This window comes from Belonocnema kinseyi, chromosome 6, assembly GCF_010883055.1.
Source record: "Belonocnema kinseyi isolate 2016_QV_RU_SX_M_011 chromosome 6, B_treatae_v1, whole genome shotgun sequence".
Lineage (NCBI taxonomy): Eukaryota > Metazoa > Arthropoda > Insecta > Hymenoptera > Cynipidae > Belonocnema > Belonocnema kinseyi.
The window spans coordinates 1,747,323-1,762,934 of NC_046662.1; the positions used below are offsets into that span (position 1 = coordinate 1,747,323).

Sequence of the window (15,612 nt, forward strand, 5' to 3'; positions counted from 1 at the left end):
GGCCATTTCCCGAGCAATAGATAAATTCCCGGTTATTTCACGGTTAAGAAATAAATTCCCGGTATTTCCTGATCAATAAATAAATTCCCAGTAAAAAAAAAATAAATTTCCGATCGATAGATAAATTCCCGGTCATCTCCCGGTCAAGATATAAATTTCAGATCATTTCCCGAGCAATGAATAAATTCTCGGCCATTTCAGGGTCAAGAAATAAATTCCCGGTCATTTCCCGATCAATAAATAAATTACCGGTCATTTCCCGAGCAATGAATAAATTCTCGGCCATTTCAGGGTCAAGAAATAAATTCCCGGTCATTTTCTGATCAATAAATAAATTCTCGGTAATTTCATGATCAATAAATAAATTCCTGGTCATTTACCGACCAAGAAATAAATTGCCGGTCAAGAAATAAATTCCGAATCAGTACATAAATTACCGGTAATTTCCCAAGCAATAAATAAATTCCTAGTAATTTCCCGGCCACGAAAAAAATTCCCGGTAAAAAAAATAAATTCCCGATCGATAGATAAATTCCCGGTCATTTCCTGATCAAGAGATAAATTCCCAGTCATTTCCCGATCAAGAAATAAATTCCCGGTTATTTCCGGATCAAGTGAAAGATTCCCGGTCATTTCCCGATCAAGAAATAAATTTCCGGTCATTTTCCGGTCTCAGAAAATTTCCAGTTCAGGAGCCACCCTACGTACAGTTAGATGGGAAGGGGTCTTATAGAGGACCTATAATTTGTTACGTAATTTAGATATGGCACTTTAAATAGATGGGCCAGAAAGGATAATTTGTAGATACCAGGCCAACTGCTCCAGGTTCACCGCAAACGTGAATCTCGTTGGCACAGACGCCGAGTAGGGCTCTCGTCCAGGCCCAGCCTCGTCCGTAGTCCTTCATCAACTGAATTTCGTCTATCACAGCTATTTCGTCTGAAAATATTCAATTCATCATAAATAATAATAATAATAATAATAATAATATTAATAAAGGCGAGCTGAAGAGAGAAATTTCCTTCACTTACATGATGAATTGACATTGACCATTTCTACGGTACAGGCCACGTGACTTGATGGTTCGTTCTCGTTGCTGGCGAACCTTCTGTCCTCTCCAGTTATTAAATCACAAGCAGTTCCCTTCAAAAATTAAAAGACAATTTTCCAATATACGAGTATTCAAATTTCAGCTTCTTCATTATTCACTACATTTTATAAGAATCAAGTCAATCCTTTCTTCGACCGTCAATGTAAATATGAGTAAGATTTGTTTTTGTGGGTCTAACGTTCTTCATTAAAATTGAAGGAATAAAAAATGAAATTACTGAAAAGTTCTTTTATGGAAATTCTTACGTTTCGGCTATCACTCCGTGCGTTTTCAGACAATCGAAATAAATAATGTATAAATAGCTACCGTTTCTTACACGCAATTACAAATAAATTTGTTTTAAAAAAAAAGTAACATAAATTAAAATACCTGTGCTTTTTTTCTTGTACAAAACAAGAATATTCAATTTTGGAATCAAACATCGTGGCAACAGTTAACAGACAATTTTTATAAATAACACTGATGTGTGCTGTTACCAAATTTAATTAAAATATACAAAAAACGTATCATAAAAAAGCCTCACAAAAATTGATGAGGCTTTTTTAAAGAAAAAACTAGATCTCAATCAATGGAAATAACAAAATCTTTATAATGTTTTTGAATAACAACGAACATATAACAGAGTAGACAAAAGAACTGCATTAAGACGATAAATTCATTAATACGAAATGAAAGCGTCATTTAAAGGAACCGCAAATGAGGAAAGCGCGCAAAAGTAACTGGAATTTTAACTTTTTTTTGTTTATTTTGTAATACCTTGATATATTTTGTTGACACTCATAATATCTCTCTGTAAATTAATTAAAATATTGTGATATTTTTTTTATAAAAGTGGATTATATTATGCGTCTTTTATATGTACATACTTTTTTCTCTGGCAAGAGTTTTAATATTGTTAAAATCAAAATCAAAATCAAAATAATGGTTCATGTCCCAACAATGTTGTGAAAGACCTGTTTTGAAAGTTTCTACTCTACAATCTCTTTTATCTTCCGAAACTCGAGTGTTTAATCTTCTACATGTATCATCAATATAAACTTTTTCACAACAATTACTTTTAATGAGATATACAATTCCAGACAAATTTACGTTACTATCAAAATCTTTTCGATTAAGTACAATTTTTTTAATTTTTTTAGGGTAAATTGCCAGATAAAAACGTTACGTATTTTTCGAACCACAAATTCTATAAAATTCAATAAATTTCAATTTTAAATCGTTAAAATTGAATATTTTAAAGAAAATACTTCAAAGTGACGTACCTTTAAAATAAAGAAACTTTAAAATTGAACAATTTTTGATTCCACATTTTACGAGTTCAAGAATTTTCAATTCTCACTCTTAATAATCGCACAACTTTTAAATTAAAAAATTTTTTAAATTAAAGAGCTTTCAATTGATAACGTTCAAATTTCAACTATTGATCAAATATTTAAAATTACATTTTTTTAGATTATACACAATAAAAATTAAAGAATCTTAAATTGACAATGGGGCGACTGAAAAATCCCGAAAAATAGAATTTTCGACCCTGTAGGATTACCAAATAATAAAATTTTCGAATTTGAAAATTCTCAAATAATAAAATTCCAAAATTAAAAAATTCTCGAATAATAAAAATTTCCGAATTACAAATTTCTCAAATAATAAAATTCCCGAATAATGAAATTTTCCGATTGGAATAATCTTGAATACTAAAATTCCCTAATTGGAAAATTCTCGAATAATAAAATTCTCAGATTGGAAAAATCTTGAATAATAAAATTCCCGAATTGGAAAATTCTTGAATAATAAAATTCCTAAATTGGAAAATTCTCGAATAATAAAATACCCAAATTGGAAAATTCTCAAATAATAAAATTCCCAAATAATGAAATTTTCCCATTGGAAAATTCACAAATAATAAAATTCTTGAATAATAAAATTTCCGAATTGGAAAATTCTCGAATAATAAAATTTTTCGAATTTGAAAACTCTCGAATAATGAAATTTCCAAATAATGAAATTCTCCGATTGGAAAATTCTCGATTAATAAAATTCTCCGATTGGAATAATCTTGAATAATAAAATTCTCGAATTGGAAAACTCTCGAATAATAAAATTTGCGAATTGAAAAATTCTCGAATAATAAAATTCTCAGATTGGAAAAATCTTGAATAATAAATTTCCTGAATTGGAAAATTCTCGAATAATAAAATTCCCAAATAATGAAATTCTCCGATTGAAAAATTCTCGAAGAATAAAATTCTCCGATTAGAATAATCTTGAATAATAAAATTCCCAAATTGGAAAATTTCTTGAATAATAAAATTCCCAAATAATGAAATTTTCCAATTGGAAAATTCTTGAATAATAAAATTTTCGAATTTGAAAACTCTCGAATAATGAAATTCTCCAATTGGAAAATTCTCGAATAATAAAATTTTAACTAATAAAATAGTTAATTTGTGAAGCAAAGATGATTAATTTTCAACTAAACAGTTGCATTTACATACAAGAAATATGAACCTTCTACTAAAACAGATAAAGTTCGAAAATGAAAATAAAATTATAAAAAAATATATATCTGACTTTCTGTGCAAAAAAAAAACTTTAGTTTGACATTTCAACATTTAAATATGAGTTTCAAAAAATAAGTAAATTTATTACGAAAATTCTCAGCCCGAAAAAAAGAATTTTCAATTAAACAGTTAAATTGGCAACAAAAACGACGGATGACTTTAACAAAATTGATGAATCTTCAAACAAAAATTTTTATTTTTATTCAAGAAAGATGAAATGTTTACTTAAACAGGTCAATTTTCAAATCCAAGAGACAAGATAAAAAAAAAACAGTTCAACTTTCATCCCTAAAAATTTTAGTTGACTTTTCAACACAAAAATATAAATATTAAATTTTTAAGTTTTCAATGAAATAGTTGAATTTTCAACAAAATATTTGTGTTTTCGACTGAAGGATGACTTCTGAACAAAGCTGTTGAACTTTTAACAAAAAGCTGCATTTTTATCCTAGAAAGATGAAATTTCTGCTAAAACATACTAATTATTAAAACTGAATGACAAATTTTCTAAAAAATTGAGTTTTTAACTAAAAAAGATTTCAGTTGACTTTTCAACACCAAAATATGAATTTAAAAAAAGTCAATTTTCTAAAAAAATATTTGAATTTTGTAGTAAACAATTGAATTTCCAGCAAAAAGGATGATTTATTAAATAAATTGTTGAAAATTTGACAAAACAGTTGAATTTTTATCTAAGAGACACAGTTTCTAATAAAATAAATGAATTTTAAAAATAAAAACGGAAATTTTCAAAAAAATAGTTAAACTTTTATCCAAACAAGATTATAATTTTACATTTCAACCTAAAAGTACGAGTTTTAAATAAGAACTAAATGTTCTGAGAAGATGCTAGAATTTTCAACAAAACAGTTGAAATTTTAACCAAAAAAGATGAGTTTTTAACAAAAATTTTGAAATTTTAACCCGACAGTTGCATTTTTGTCTGAAGCAGATGTAATTTCTACTAAAACAGATGAATTTTTCAATTAAACGGATAAATTAAAAAAAAAAAAAGTTGAATTCTCATCCAAGAAAGATTTTAGATCAGAATCTTACAATTGTAATATTTAAAACCTAGAATCTTTTATGAACATTATAAAATAATTTAAAATCAAATTTGAATTATTAAAAATGTATTGTGTTGGACAGTTATTAAAAGTTATAGAAATTCCCTGGCCTTTTTGAAATTTCTTTTGGCCAGTTTGGTAAGTTATTATAATTTTTATATTATTTATTTGTATTGTTAGAAATTCAATAAACGAACTTTCCAGTAATTTCGTATTTTATTCCTTTCAATTTAATGAAGACCGCACGACCCCCAAAAAATTCTTACTCGTCTTTAAATTCGAGGGCTTTAATAATTATTGTGTCTCACTTAACAATAATTTTTGAAAATGTCTTGCAAATTCAGTATCTTACGTTTTCGTTACTTTTATTAAAAACTTCGACAGCCAACAATTTGAGAGGTCCGCAGTAAACTCCAGAAGACGCGCTCATGAAACTCTTGAGAGCGTGGTAAGTTTTTCCACTGTTGGTTGGACCAGCATGAAATATAATCTTTCTGTTCTTCTGTCTAGCGTTCGGATACCTACAAGAGCAAGAGCAAAATCCTCTTTATTTTCCATTCATCGGCCCTTATTTTCCACTCTTCGAATTTATCTGCCCCCCCCCCCTCCAGTTTTGCTCGAATGCCCCAAAAAAACTCGAAATTTGAGCAAAATCGTTTAATATTTAGGGGTGGCGCAAAAACAACGAGTTTAAATAATAAATTATTCCCCTGAATAAATTAAAATAACGTCAAATTTATTTATTTAATTATCAAAATTTACTATAATAATAATAAACAATTTATTTTTATCCATTAATTTAACCCTCATCACTTTCATGGGGTCAGAATGACCCCAATATCAACTTCAGTCTAATATTTGAATAGGAGCGCGTTCAAATGTCAACAAAATGGAAAATGCCAACAAAATGAAAAAACTTCGGGTGCGAATTCGCACCAATGTACTGTTGGAAGTTTTAAATAAGGATTTTATCCTAACTTTTTGATTAGTCTTTAAATAGTAAATAATCCATCTATAAATTGATGGAAATTTACTTTCGAGTTCATTTTTGCTTCAAAATACGTCCATTTAAGTTTATAGCATTTTGAAATTCATCAAAATGGGACAATAATGAATTTAATATATGTGGGGATAATCCGCTGCAGCTGTTTGCGTAAATGCCAAAAGATTGAAAAAACTTCGGGTGCGAATTTGCACCAGTGTACCGTTGAGGGTTAAATAAGAATTCTATCCTAAATTTTTAGATAAGTCTTTAAATAGTAAATACTCCATGTATAAATTGATGAAAATTTACTTTCGAGTTCATTTTTGCTTCAAAATACATCCATTTAAGTTTAAAACCTTTAGAAAATTACAATAAATGGAACAATGATGAATTTAATATATGTGGGTATAATCCGCTGCATTTGTATTTGCATAAATGCCAGCAAAATAGAAAAAAATTCGGGTGCGAATTCGCACCAGTGTACCGTTTTAGGGTTAAAATATTAGCGACACATGAATTTTTATGAAAATCAATAATAATAGTGATAAAGATAATAGTAACCAGTTTGCTGGCGTTCTGAGGTCGCTTATTTTTCGAAGGTCATCAAGACAGTCAATGTGCGGAAAAATTTGCTTGGCATGCCGTATAAAATATGGAAAGAGGTCTGTAATGTGTCCTGCTCCTTGGAGAATATCGCTCAAAATCACATGAAGATCTACTGGCAATGTTGGCGTTTGCAAACAGTATTGTCGAAAACTTTCGTGAGCTTGCCGTTGAAGGTAATCTGCAAATATTCAAAAGTCAAAAAAAATACGGGGCCATGCATAAACTACGTGCTGGGAATGAGTGCTCAAAATCATTTCTTGCAAAGATATTTTCACGTCTGCCAATCACTAAAAAACAAAAGCTTCACAACTTTGTAGAAAATTCAAATATCCAGTCGAAAAATGAAATTCTTTGTTAAAAAAAAACAATGATTTTTTAGCTGAAGATTCATCACTTTAGTTAATCCTAGATGGTCACACTTCAGTAGAATATCGCATATAGGTCACAGTGGGTATATTTCACCCAAACTCGAAAAAACTAAGATCCTGCAGTAATATTGAGTTCTAAAAATTAAAAAAAAAATATTTAGGTATTCTTGAAGGTTTAAAAAAAAGGATTAATAGTTTTTTTCACAAAAATTGTCCATTAAAATATTGTAACATACCAGAAAAGTTAAAGCAATTAACAGACTTTACGAGTAGTTTAAAAAACTGTTTGGGTCAATTTCACGCACGGTGACCATCTAGGGTTAATCATCAATTTCTTTGGTCGAAAATTTAACGGTTCCCTTTAAAAAAATTTAGTTGAAAATTCAGCTATTTGGTTAAAAATACGTTAAAAATGCTTAAAAATTAAATTAAATTAAATATAAAATAGGCTAAAAATCCAAATATTTTGTTGAAATTGTATGTAATTTGTTGAAAAATCGTCTTTTTTTGTATAAAAATGCAAAGTTTTGGTTGAAAAATAATCTGTTTTGGTTAAGGCTTAAAGTAGTTTGTAAAAAATAAGAATTTTTTTATGCAGCTGTTCTAAATTACAAATTTTACTCTTTTTTAGTTGAAATATCAACTATTACATTTTCTGTTCAAAATTCGTCTTTTTATTCCAAAATAAATTTTTCAAATGGAAATTTATCTATTCCATTTTTGGTAGAAAATTTATTCTTTTTTTTTTTTTTAATTTCGAGTAATTTCGTTTTTTCGTTTTGTTCGAAAATTAAATATTCTTTTTGTCGTAGACAATCAATTTTTTAACTAAAAATTACACTTTTTGGTTTAAAATTAAACCATTCGATTCAAAATAACTTTTTTGTTAAAAACTCAACTGTTTCGTAGACATTTTTTTTTGTCTAAAATTAATTTTCCGTAACAAAAATTTAACTATTGCACTTTTTGGCAAAAATGGATATTTTTAGTTTAAAAATTGAAATATGAGGTTAAAGCTTGTCTTTTTCTTAAAAAAAATTAATCTTCTGCGTCGAAAATGTCACATTTGGATTGATAATTTTTGTATTTTATCCAAAATTCTTTTTTTTCTGTGAAAAATTAATTTTTTTAAATACCACTGTTTGGTTGAAAATAACTTTTTTAAAATAAAATTGTTGTTAGTTAAAAATTCAAATATATAGCTGAAATTTCATTTTTGTAAAGAAGTTATGGCTCTTAATTAAAAATTTAAATATTTTGTAGAAAATTGATGTAATTTGTTCAAAATTCGTATTTTTTGATCAAAATTACATTTTTCCCCCTAAAAATGCAAATTTTTGGTAGAAAATGTAATTTTTTGGTTAAAACGTTAAGTAAATAGTTCAAAATTCATGTATTTTGTTCAGAATTCGTTTTTTTTTCGTCGAAAATTAATGTACTCGGTTAGAAATTTACATTTTTTTTACTGAAATAATTGATGTATTTTGTCCAAAATTCTTTTCTATTGTTGTTGCAGAAAATATTCCTTTTTTTAATTACAAATGTCACTGGTAAAATCAAATTATTGAGTTAAAAATATTTTTTTTTTGTTGAAAATTTAACTGTTTTGTAGAAAATTTTTTTTATATTTTTGGTACAAAATTTATTCTTTTTTTAAACTTCAAGTAAGTTCGTTTTTTTTTGTCAAAAATTAAATTTCTCGATCGGAAATTCACCTTTTTGGGTGATAATTTATTATTATCTGAACATTTTAATGTTGCCGTAGAAAATCAATTTTTTAATTAAAAATGCCACTTTTTGGTTTAAAATTAAACTATTTGATTGAAAATACCTTTTTTGTTCAAAACTCGACTGTTTTTTAGATTTTTTTTTGCGTCTAAAATTAATTTTTTGACAAAAAATTTAACTAATGCATTTTTTGATCAAGATTGATATTTTTTAGTTTAAAAATTGAACTTTGGGATTAAAGTTTGTCTTTTTCTTTATAAAAAAATTAATCTTCTGAATCGAAAATGTACGCTTTTGATTGATAATTTATGTACTTTATCCACAATCCTTTTTTTTTGTTGTAAATAATGAATTTTTTTTGCCACTGTTTGGTTGAAAAAAACTTTTTTTATGTTATACAATTTCTATTAGTTAAAAATTCATTTTTGTAAAGAATTTAAGGCTCTTTCTTAAAAATTCAAATATTTTGTTGAAAATTTACGTTATTTGTTTAAAATTCGATATTTTTGGTAGAAATTACATCTTTTCTTCTAAAAATGCAAAGTTTTGGTTGAAAAATAATCTGTTTTAGCTGAAGATTAAACTAGTTTTTTGAAAATACGTCTTTTTTATTCAATTCTTCTCAAATAAAATTTCTTTTTGTTCAAATATTGACTATTATACTTTGTGTTCAAAATTGATCTTTTTCTTTAAAAATTAATTTCTTTAGCTGGTAATTTTTCTATTCCATCTTTGGTAGAAAATATAATTTTTTTTGTTAAAACGTTCTGTACCTTTTTGCTTGATAACTTATGTACTTTGTCCAAATTTTTTTTTGTTTTGTTATTGTTGAAAATCAATTTTTTAATTAAAAATACCACTGTTAGGTTGAAAATTAAACTATTTAGTTGAAAATAACTTTTTTGTTAAATTTCAACTGTTTTGTAGAAAATTATTTTTTTCTACCGAAAATTATTTTTTCATAATAAAAATTTAAATATTGTTTTTTTTTCCTAAAATTTATCTTTCTTAGTTTAAAAATTCAACTATTTGGTTAAAAAATCCGTTTTTTTAAAATGAAAATTAATCTTTAAGATTGAAAATGTATGGTTTTAAAAATGTCACTGATTGAAAATTAAATTATTTAGTTGAAAATATTTTTTTCCTTAATTCAACTGTTTTGTAGAAACAAAAATTTGTATTAATTTTTCGTAATATAAATTCATATATTGCATTGTTGCGTTAAACTTGATTTTTTTAGTTTAAAAATTCAACTACTAAGTTGAAAATTCGTCTTTTTTTGGTAAAAAATTAATCTTGGATGAAAATGTACCTTTTTGCTTGATAACTTTTGCATTTTTTCCAAAAATTATTTTATTTTTTGTTATTATAGAAAATAATTTTTTTTATTGAAAATGCCACTGTTTGGTTCAAAATTAAAATATTTGGTTAAAAATATCTTTTTTGTTAAAAGTTTAAATGTTTTCTAGAAAACTGTTTTTTTACCGAAAATTATTTTTTGTAAATAAAAATTTAACTTTTGTATTTTTTTACTGAAATTGATACTTTGTTAGTTTAAAAATGTAAATATTTGGTTTAAAATTCATTTTTTTTAATAGAAAATTAATCTTTTTGATTGAAAATTCAACAAATCGGTTAAAACTAGATTTATTTTGTTGAAAATTTGTCTTTTTGGTTAAAAATTAATTTCTTCAGCTGGAAATTTAATTATTCCATTTTGGGTAGAAAATGTATGTTTTTGTTTTGTTAAAATGTTAAATATATAGCTGGAAATTCATGTATTTTGTTAAGAATTAATCTTTTTTCTGGTAGAAAATTAATCTTCTCGGTTAAAAATGTACATTTTTTTATTGACATAATTGATGTATTTTGTCCAAAATTCTTTTCTTTTGCTGTTGTAGAAAATCTTTTCTTTTTTTTAATTAAAAGTGGCACTGGTTGGAAATTAACTTATTTGGTTGAAAATATTTATTTTTTTTGTTAAAAATTCAACTGTTTCGTAGAAATTATTTTTTTCTACCGAAAATTATTTTTTTCATACAAAAATTTTAATATTTTATTTTTTATAAAATTGATGTTTGTCAATTTCAAAATGCAATTATTTCATTAAAAAATCGTCTTTTTGTATAAAATGAATCTTCTTGATTAAAAATTCAACAAATCGGTTAAAACTAGATTTATTTTGTTGAAAATTCATCTTTTCTTGGTCAAAAATTAATCTTGGATGAAAATGTACCTTTTTGCTTGATAACTTTTGCATTTTTTCCAAAAATTATTTTTTTTTTTGTTATTATAGAAAATAATTTTTTTTATTGAAAATGCCACTGTTTGGTTCAAAATTAAAATATTTGGTTAAAAATATCTTTTTTGCTTTAAAAGTTTAAATGTTTTCTAGAAAACTGTTTTTTTACCGAAAATTATTTTTTGGAAATAAAAATTTAACTTTTGTATTTTTTTGCTGAAATTGATACTTTTTTAGTTTAAAAATGAAAAATATTTGGTTGAAAATTCGTTTTTTTTTTTAAATAGAAAATTAATCTTTTTGATTGAAAATTCAACAAATCGGTTAAAACTAGATTTATTTTGTTGAAAATTTGTCTTTTTGTTTAAAAATTAATTTCTTCAGCTGGAAATTTAATTATTCCATTTTTGGTAGAAAATATTTTTTTTTGTTTTGTTAAAAAGTTAAATAATTAGCTGGAAATTCATGTATTTCGATGTATTTTGTCCAAAATTCTTTTCTTTTGCTGTTGTAGAAAATATATTTTTTAAAAATTAAAAACGGCACTGGTTGAAAATTAAATTATTTGCTTCAAAATATATTTTTTCATGAAAAAAATTTAAATATTCTATTTTTTTATAAAATTGATCTTTGTTAGTTTGAAAATGCAAATATTTCGTCAAAAAATCGTCTTTTTTTGTATAAAATTAATTTTCTTGATTAAAAATTCAACAAATCGGTTAAAACTGGATTTATTTTGTTGAAAATTCGTCTTTTTTATACAAAAATTAATCTTCTTTGTTGAAAATTTAACCATTTGGTTGAAAGTTAAATTTTTTTATTAAAAACAATTTTTCCCCTCAGAAATGCATAATTTTGGTTTAGTTGAAAATTGCTCTTTTTTGAAAATTTAACTACTTGGTTGAAATTTGAATTGCCTTACTAACGCATGAAAATCAATAAGATTTGACAAAATCCGCCTGAACACAAATCTTTTAAGTAATTTTTGGATAATCCCTGAGTAAATTAACGAAAAAAATTTAACCAGTGAAAACTACTCAACAAAAATCAGAATTTACCTAAAATAATTCTACAATTGAAAAAATTAATTTAGAATTGATTCTAAGATTAAAATTAAAGTCTAAAATTGGAATAAATTGCTATAGTTTTGACTTACTGTCTAGCCCATATTCCAGGGAGAGTGTCTTGACTTCTTTGAGGTGGAAAAACTTGTCGAGAATATTTTGAATGTCGTTCTTAACGAGGGCACCCGAAAGTTCCAATCCAACGTTGATGTCGTCTGGGTTTGGTTTGACAGGTACGGGCTTAAAAAGTGTTGTAATGTTCACATTGTTGTCATTGTTGCTTTTTCCTCGACACTGTTCTACCACTGTAAAACCTGGACCTAAACATCTGTCAAAATAATCAGATTATTTAGGATGTGAACCACCCATTAATAAATATTGTTTCAACAAATCACCATCTACTTTTTATTTGGATTTTCAGATAAAAAAATAGACAAAATGCCTCATTTACAAAAGTATTTAAATAGATAAACGCTGAAATTAAATTTTAGAGTTAGACAAACTTTTAACTTACCTCTTGAGTAATGCTGTGTGGAAAAAAGAGTTTCTCCTCATCAAAACCTCTGCAACACATCTTTTAACCGGTATCATCTTTCGCAATGTTTGCGGATTAACAAAAAATAACTTTTACTACGTCGTGTTGTAACATTTCGCGAACTGGGACTAACATTGCCACTTTTTTAACATAGTTTGTAGTAAAGTTTTATATCATGGTAGGTCCTTTAATTATTTCGGTATCTTTTAATTTAGAGAGGTTATATTTTTGACCATGTGTTTTTAAGGTTTTTAATTCTGTTAAGGTGATTTCACATCACAAACATGAAGTAGAGATTCATTCACACTGATTTGAACTGAGGTACTATATTACATGATCTAAGAATACACGGTCTGGCCATCAGCTCCCCCAATTTCGTCCCCATTCGCACTCAAACCACTTTTAGCCATCTTGGTTACCATAGCAACCGTTAGCGTCTCTGTCTTCACTCAAAAGATTTGAAATCATGAATTATGGTATGGAATTATACCTGTGAAAGTTCTCAATATTCAAATAAGGCGCAAGAAGCGGACACTGCTGACGCTATCCGTTTGTGAAAGCGCGTCGTGTTAAGATTAACTTTGTGAAAATTGTAGGTGGTTTTCTATTGAAAATATCATTAAAATCATTATTTCATATGAATATAAGATCTCAACATGTGACTTTGTGTACCCTGAGAGGGTTCTTTTGTTCTCATTTAGTGCTTATGTATATACGAAATATAAAAACGGATATTATCATAATACAGTATATGATATCGATATTTTGCATTTATTTATTTCTGCTTTTAGTCCGAAAACAATATTCTTCTTTCTCCTTAGGTGGATGATACTTCATTTCATTCGCGTTAAAAGGTGCAATTCCTCAGTTGCCTTGAGAGGTTATGTTATCCATATTTCTAAGTACTTCTTCTACATTACAAGTTAGATGTTATATATTTGTTAATACTTTAGATTACGCATCTCAAAAATTTCATTATTTTCAAACTAATTTAATTTATTTATAAAAAATATAACTTCTTTATCTTTTACTTACAATCTTCGCTCATTGCATTTACTTCCTTTCAAATATACTTCATTCTCGCGCGCTCACTTATCCAATATGGTTAAAAGTGGTGGAGTTGCTCCTTATTGGTTTACTTTTTTTTAGTTGCGTATGGCTAGACCGTGTATTCTTACATCATACTATATTAGATAGGAATATGCAACCGCCATTGCGGTTCCCCGCCAAATTCAAAATCGCTAACTTGATATCGAATTTTTAAGGGATGAATTTTTGTCTAAAACCTGATTAAATAGTAGTGAGTAACAAAATTCAAACAAAGTAAGCAAATTATTCTACCTACCGATAATACTGAGGGATCGCCATTTTGTTTCCAGATCCACAGAGTTGATTCGAACCTCCTGTCTATATTTAAATCTTTGTTTAGAGATCCAGATTGAACGGCATGCGCTGTTTTATAAACTAAAACTCCAGGGCGCTAGGACCCTTTTGCCAAATACTCTGCGAACCAGGGCTGGTAACGTATAATACTCGACGTATTATACATGGTTTTCTACGCTTATATTACCTCTATGGTTTTTTTTACGTATTTTGACGTATATTACGTTCGACCGGAAACTGCCAGTACGCATGCGTCAATTTCGAAAAATGCCTCAAATAATCTATTTTTCTTGATATTGTAGAGGGATCTCCCTACGTTGATATGGGTCTTGGCTGCCGTGATCACTTGTCTACCTTTAATTGCAGTAAATAGTATAAAAATGTTTCGAGGGAGTAGGCCTAAAGGAAAAGTGTGATACCAATTGTACTAGAAACTGATAAAAGTCGAGAAAGAAAAAAATGCTGCTTTTTGCATAATTTGAGATAATGTATTTCACAACACTGCTGAATCTAGAATTCTAGATAAATTATAAGATTTTTAGATTTATCGATTCGTATTATATTATTTACTTTATTCGTCTAATAAATGTCGGGCCAAATACCAATATTTACATGTCGGCCAACTTGAAAACGTAAATTACGGAAGTTTTCTACTGTTTTCGACTATGTTACGCCAAAAAACGTATTATTAGTAGAAAATACTCGAGTTACGCGTAACTGACCAACCCTGATGGTACCATCACGTGGTTGATTTAAATTAAGATACATTTTCCGCCTTAATTCAAGCGAGGTGTAATTGGATCATAATAATATTCATAATTGGATCACGCTGCAGTAGGACTCGGGGCCGCGTCTAATGTCCAAAATGTTATAGATCTCTTTTTCTAACGTGTGCAGACAAATGGAGAAGGGATATGCGCTATATTAGAATTGGAAGCTGCCCCGAAATCCAGTGCAGGGATGATGTGTGACAGAATGCGATTAGTTGTTTGCAATAAAAAGTGAGACTCCTATACCATGTCGAAAGACGAATGGACTTCTTTTTCTAACGTGTGAAGATAGAAAGAGACGCTCGTTCGATTTTAGACTTCGAAACAGACTCAGAGTGCCACTACTGATGCTGTTTCGAAGCCGAAAATCAAATGAACTTCTCTTTCTACATCCACACGTTAGAAAATGAGGCCCGTTCGATGTTCGACACTATATCGGAGTCCCACTCCATGAGGGCTTGTATGCACGTGACATTCTACATACCAAACTTAGAATCACTCATGCGCACCCTTGATAAATCTAGTAATATTTCAGCATTCTTTTAATAATCATCTACCATCGACATACAGTCCCTAAGGATGGTGATTGGTTCTACTAACTTTCCATTTTCTTTTATTAGAAAAGGATCAACTGATCAATCACTAATCGCCATACATAGAAAGAGACAGGTGGACTTTCTCGATTCATCTTCTCTTTCTATTCCATAGTCCCCTTCCGAAATCCGTGGCCAGCGGTCCAATACTATGATGGGAAAATTTTGTGTAGCGTTCCGTAGCTTAAGGTAAATGCTGAAGTCACGTGATGATGGTTCTGCGCATGTTCTTTGAGTTTAGCGTTACCGTTTTCCACTATGTGACGTTCGTGAGCTTATCACTAGGGAGATTTTGCATAGCGTTTTGTAGGAGACGGTATTACGAGCGACTATAGGCTCGCTGTTTCGTCACTAGATGGCAAAAGAAAATCGCGGGAAAAAGGAAATATACAAATTTGAAAAATACATCAAAAAATTGGAAATAATTATAATTATCTCAGATCGCAGGAAATTAGGTCAGCCAAAGTTCTAGAATTTTTGAGTACGATTTACGACGGATAAGTTAAGAAATAATTATTGTATGTCAGTATTAATCATGTTTAGTCTTAAGATAAGGCGAAGTCCGGATGTTAGGTTTATACTAAGGTATCGAATAAAAG

General features: G+C 27.9%; 1 protein-coding gene across 1 annotated transcript in view; it reads right to left on the reverse strand.

The window, feature by feature from the left end:
• The window catches only part of LOC117174464 (ATP-dependent RNA helicase SUV3 homolog, mitochondrial), a 38,201-nt gene extending 25,579 nt beyond the window's left edge, over positions 1-12,622 (reverse strand). Inside the window, exons 1-6 of the mRNA XM_033363615.1 lie at positions 12,247-12,622; positions 11,825-12,060; positions 6,286-6,508; positions 5,092-5,260; positions 1,032-1,143; positions 809-939 (exon numbers count right to left, since the gene is read on the reverse strand). Of these exons, the coding sequence (XP_033219506.1) occupies positions 809-939; positions 1,032-1,143; positions 5,092-5,260; positions 6,286-6,508; positions 11,825-12,060; positions 12,247-12,323 (948 nt within the window). The 5' untranslated portion in view covers positions 12,324-12,622. The remainder of the gene's footprint in view (positions 1-808; positions 940-1,031; positions 1,144-5,091; positions 5,261-6,285; positions 6,509-11,824; positions 12,061-12,246) is intronic.
• Positions 12,623-15,612: the final 2,990 nt, after the last annotated feature.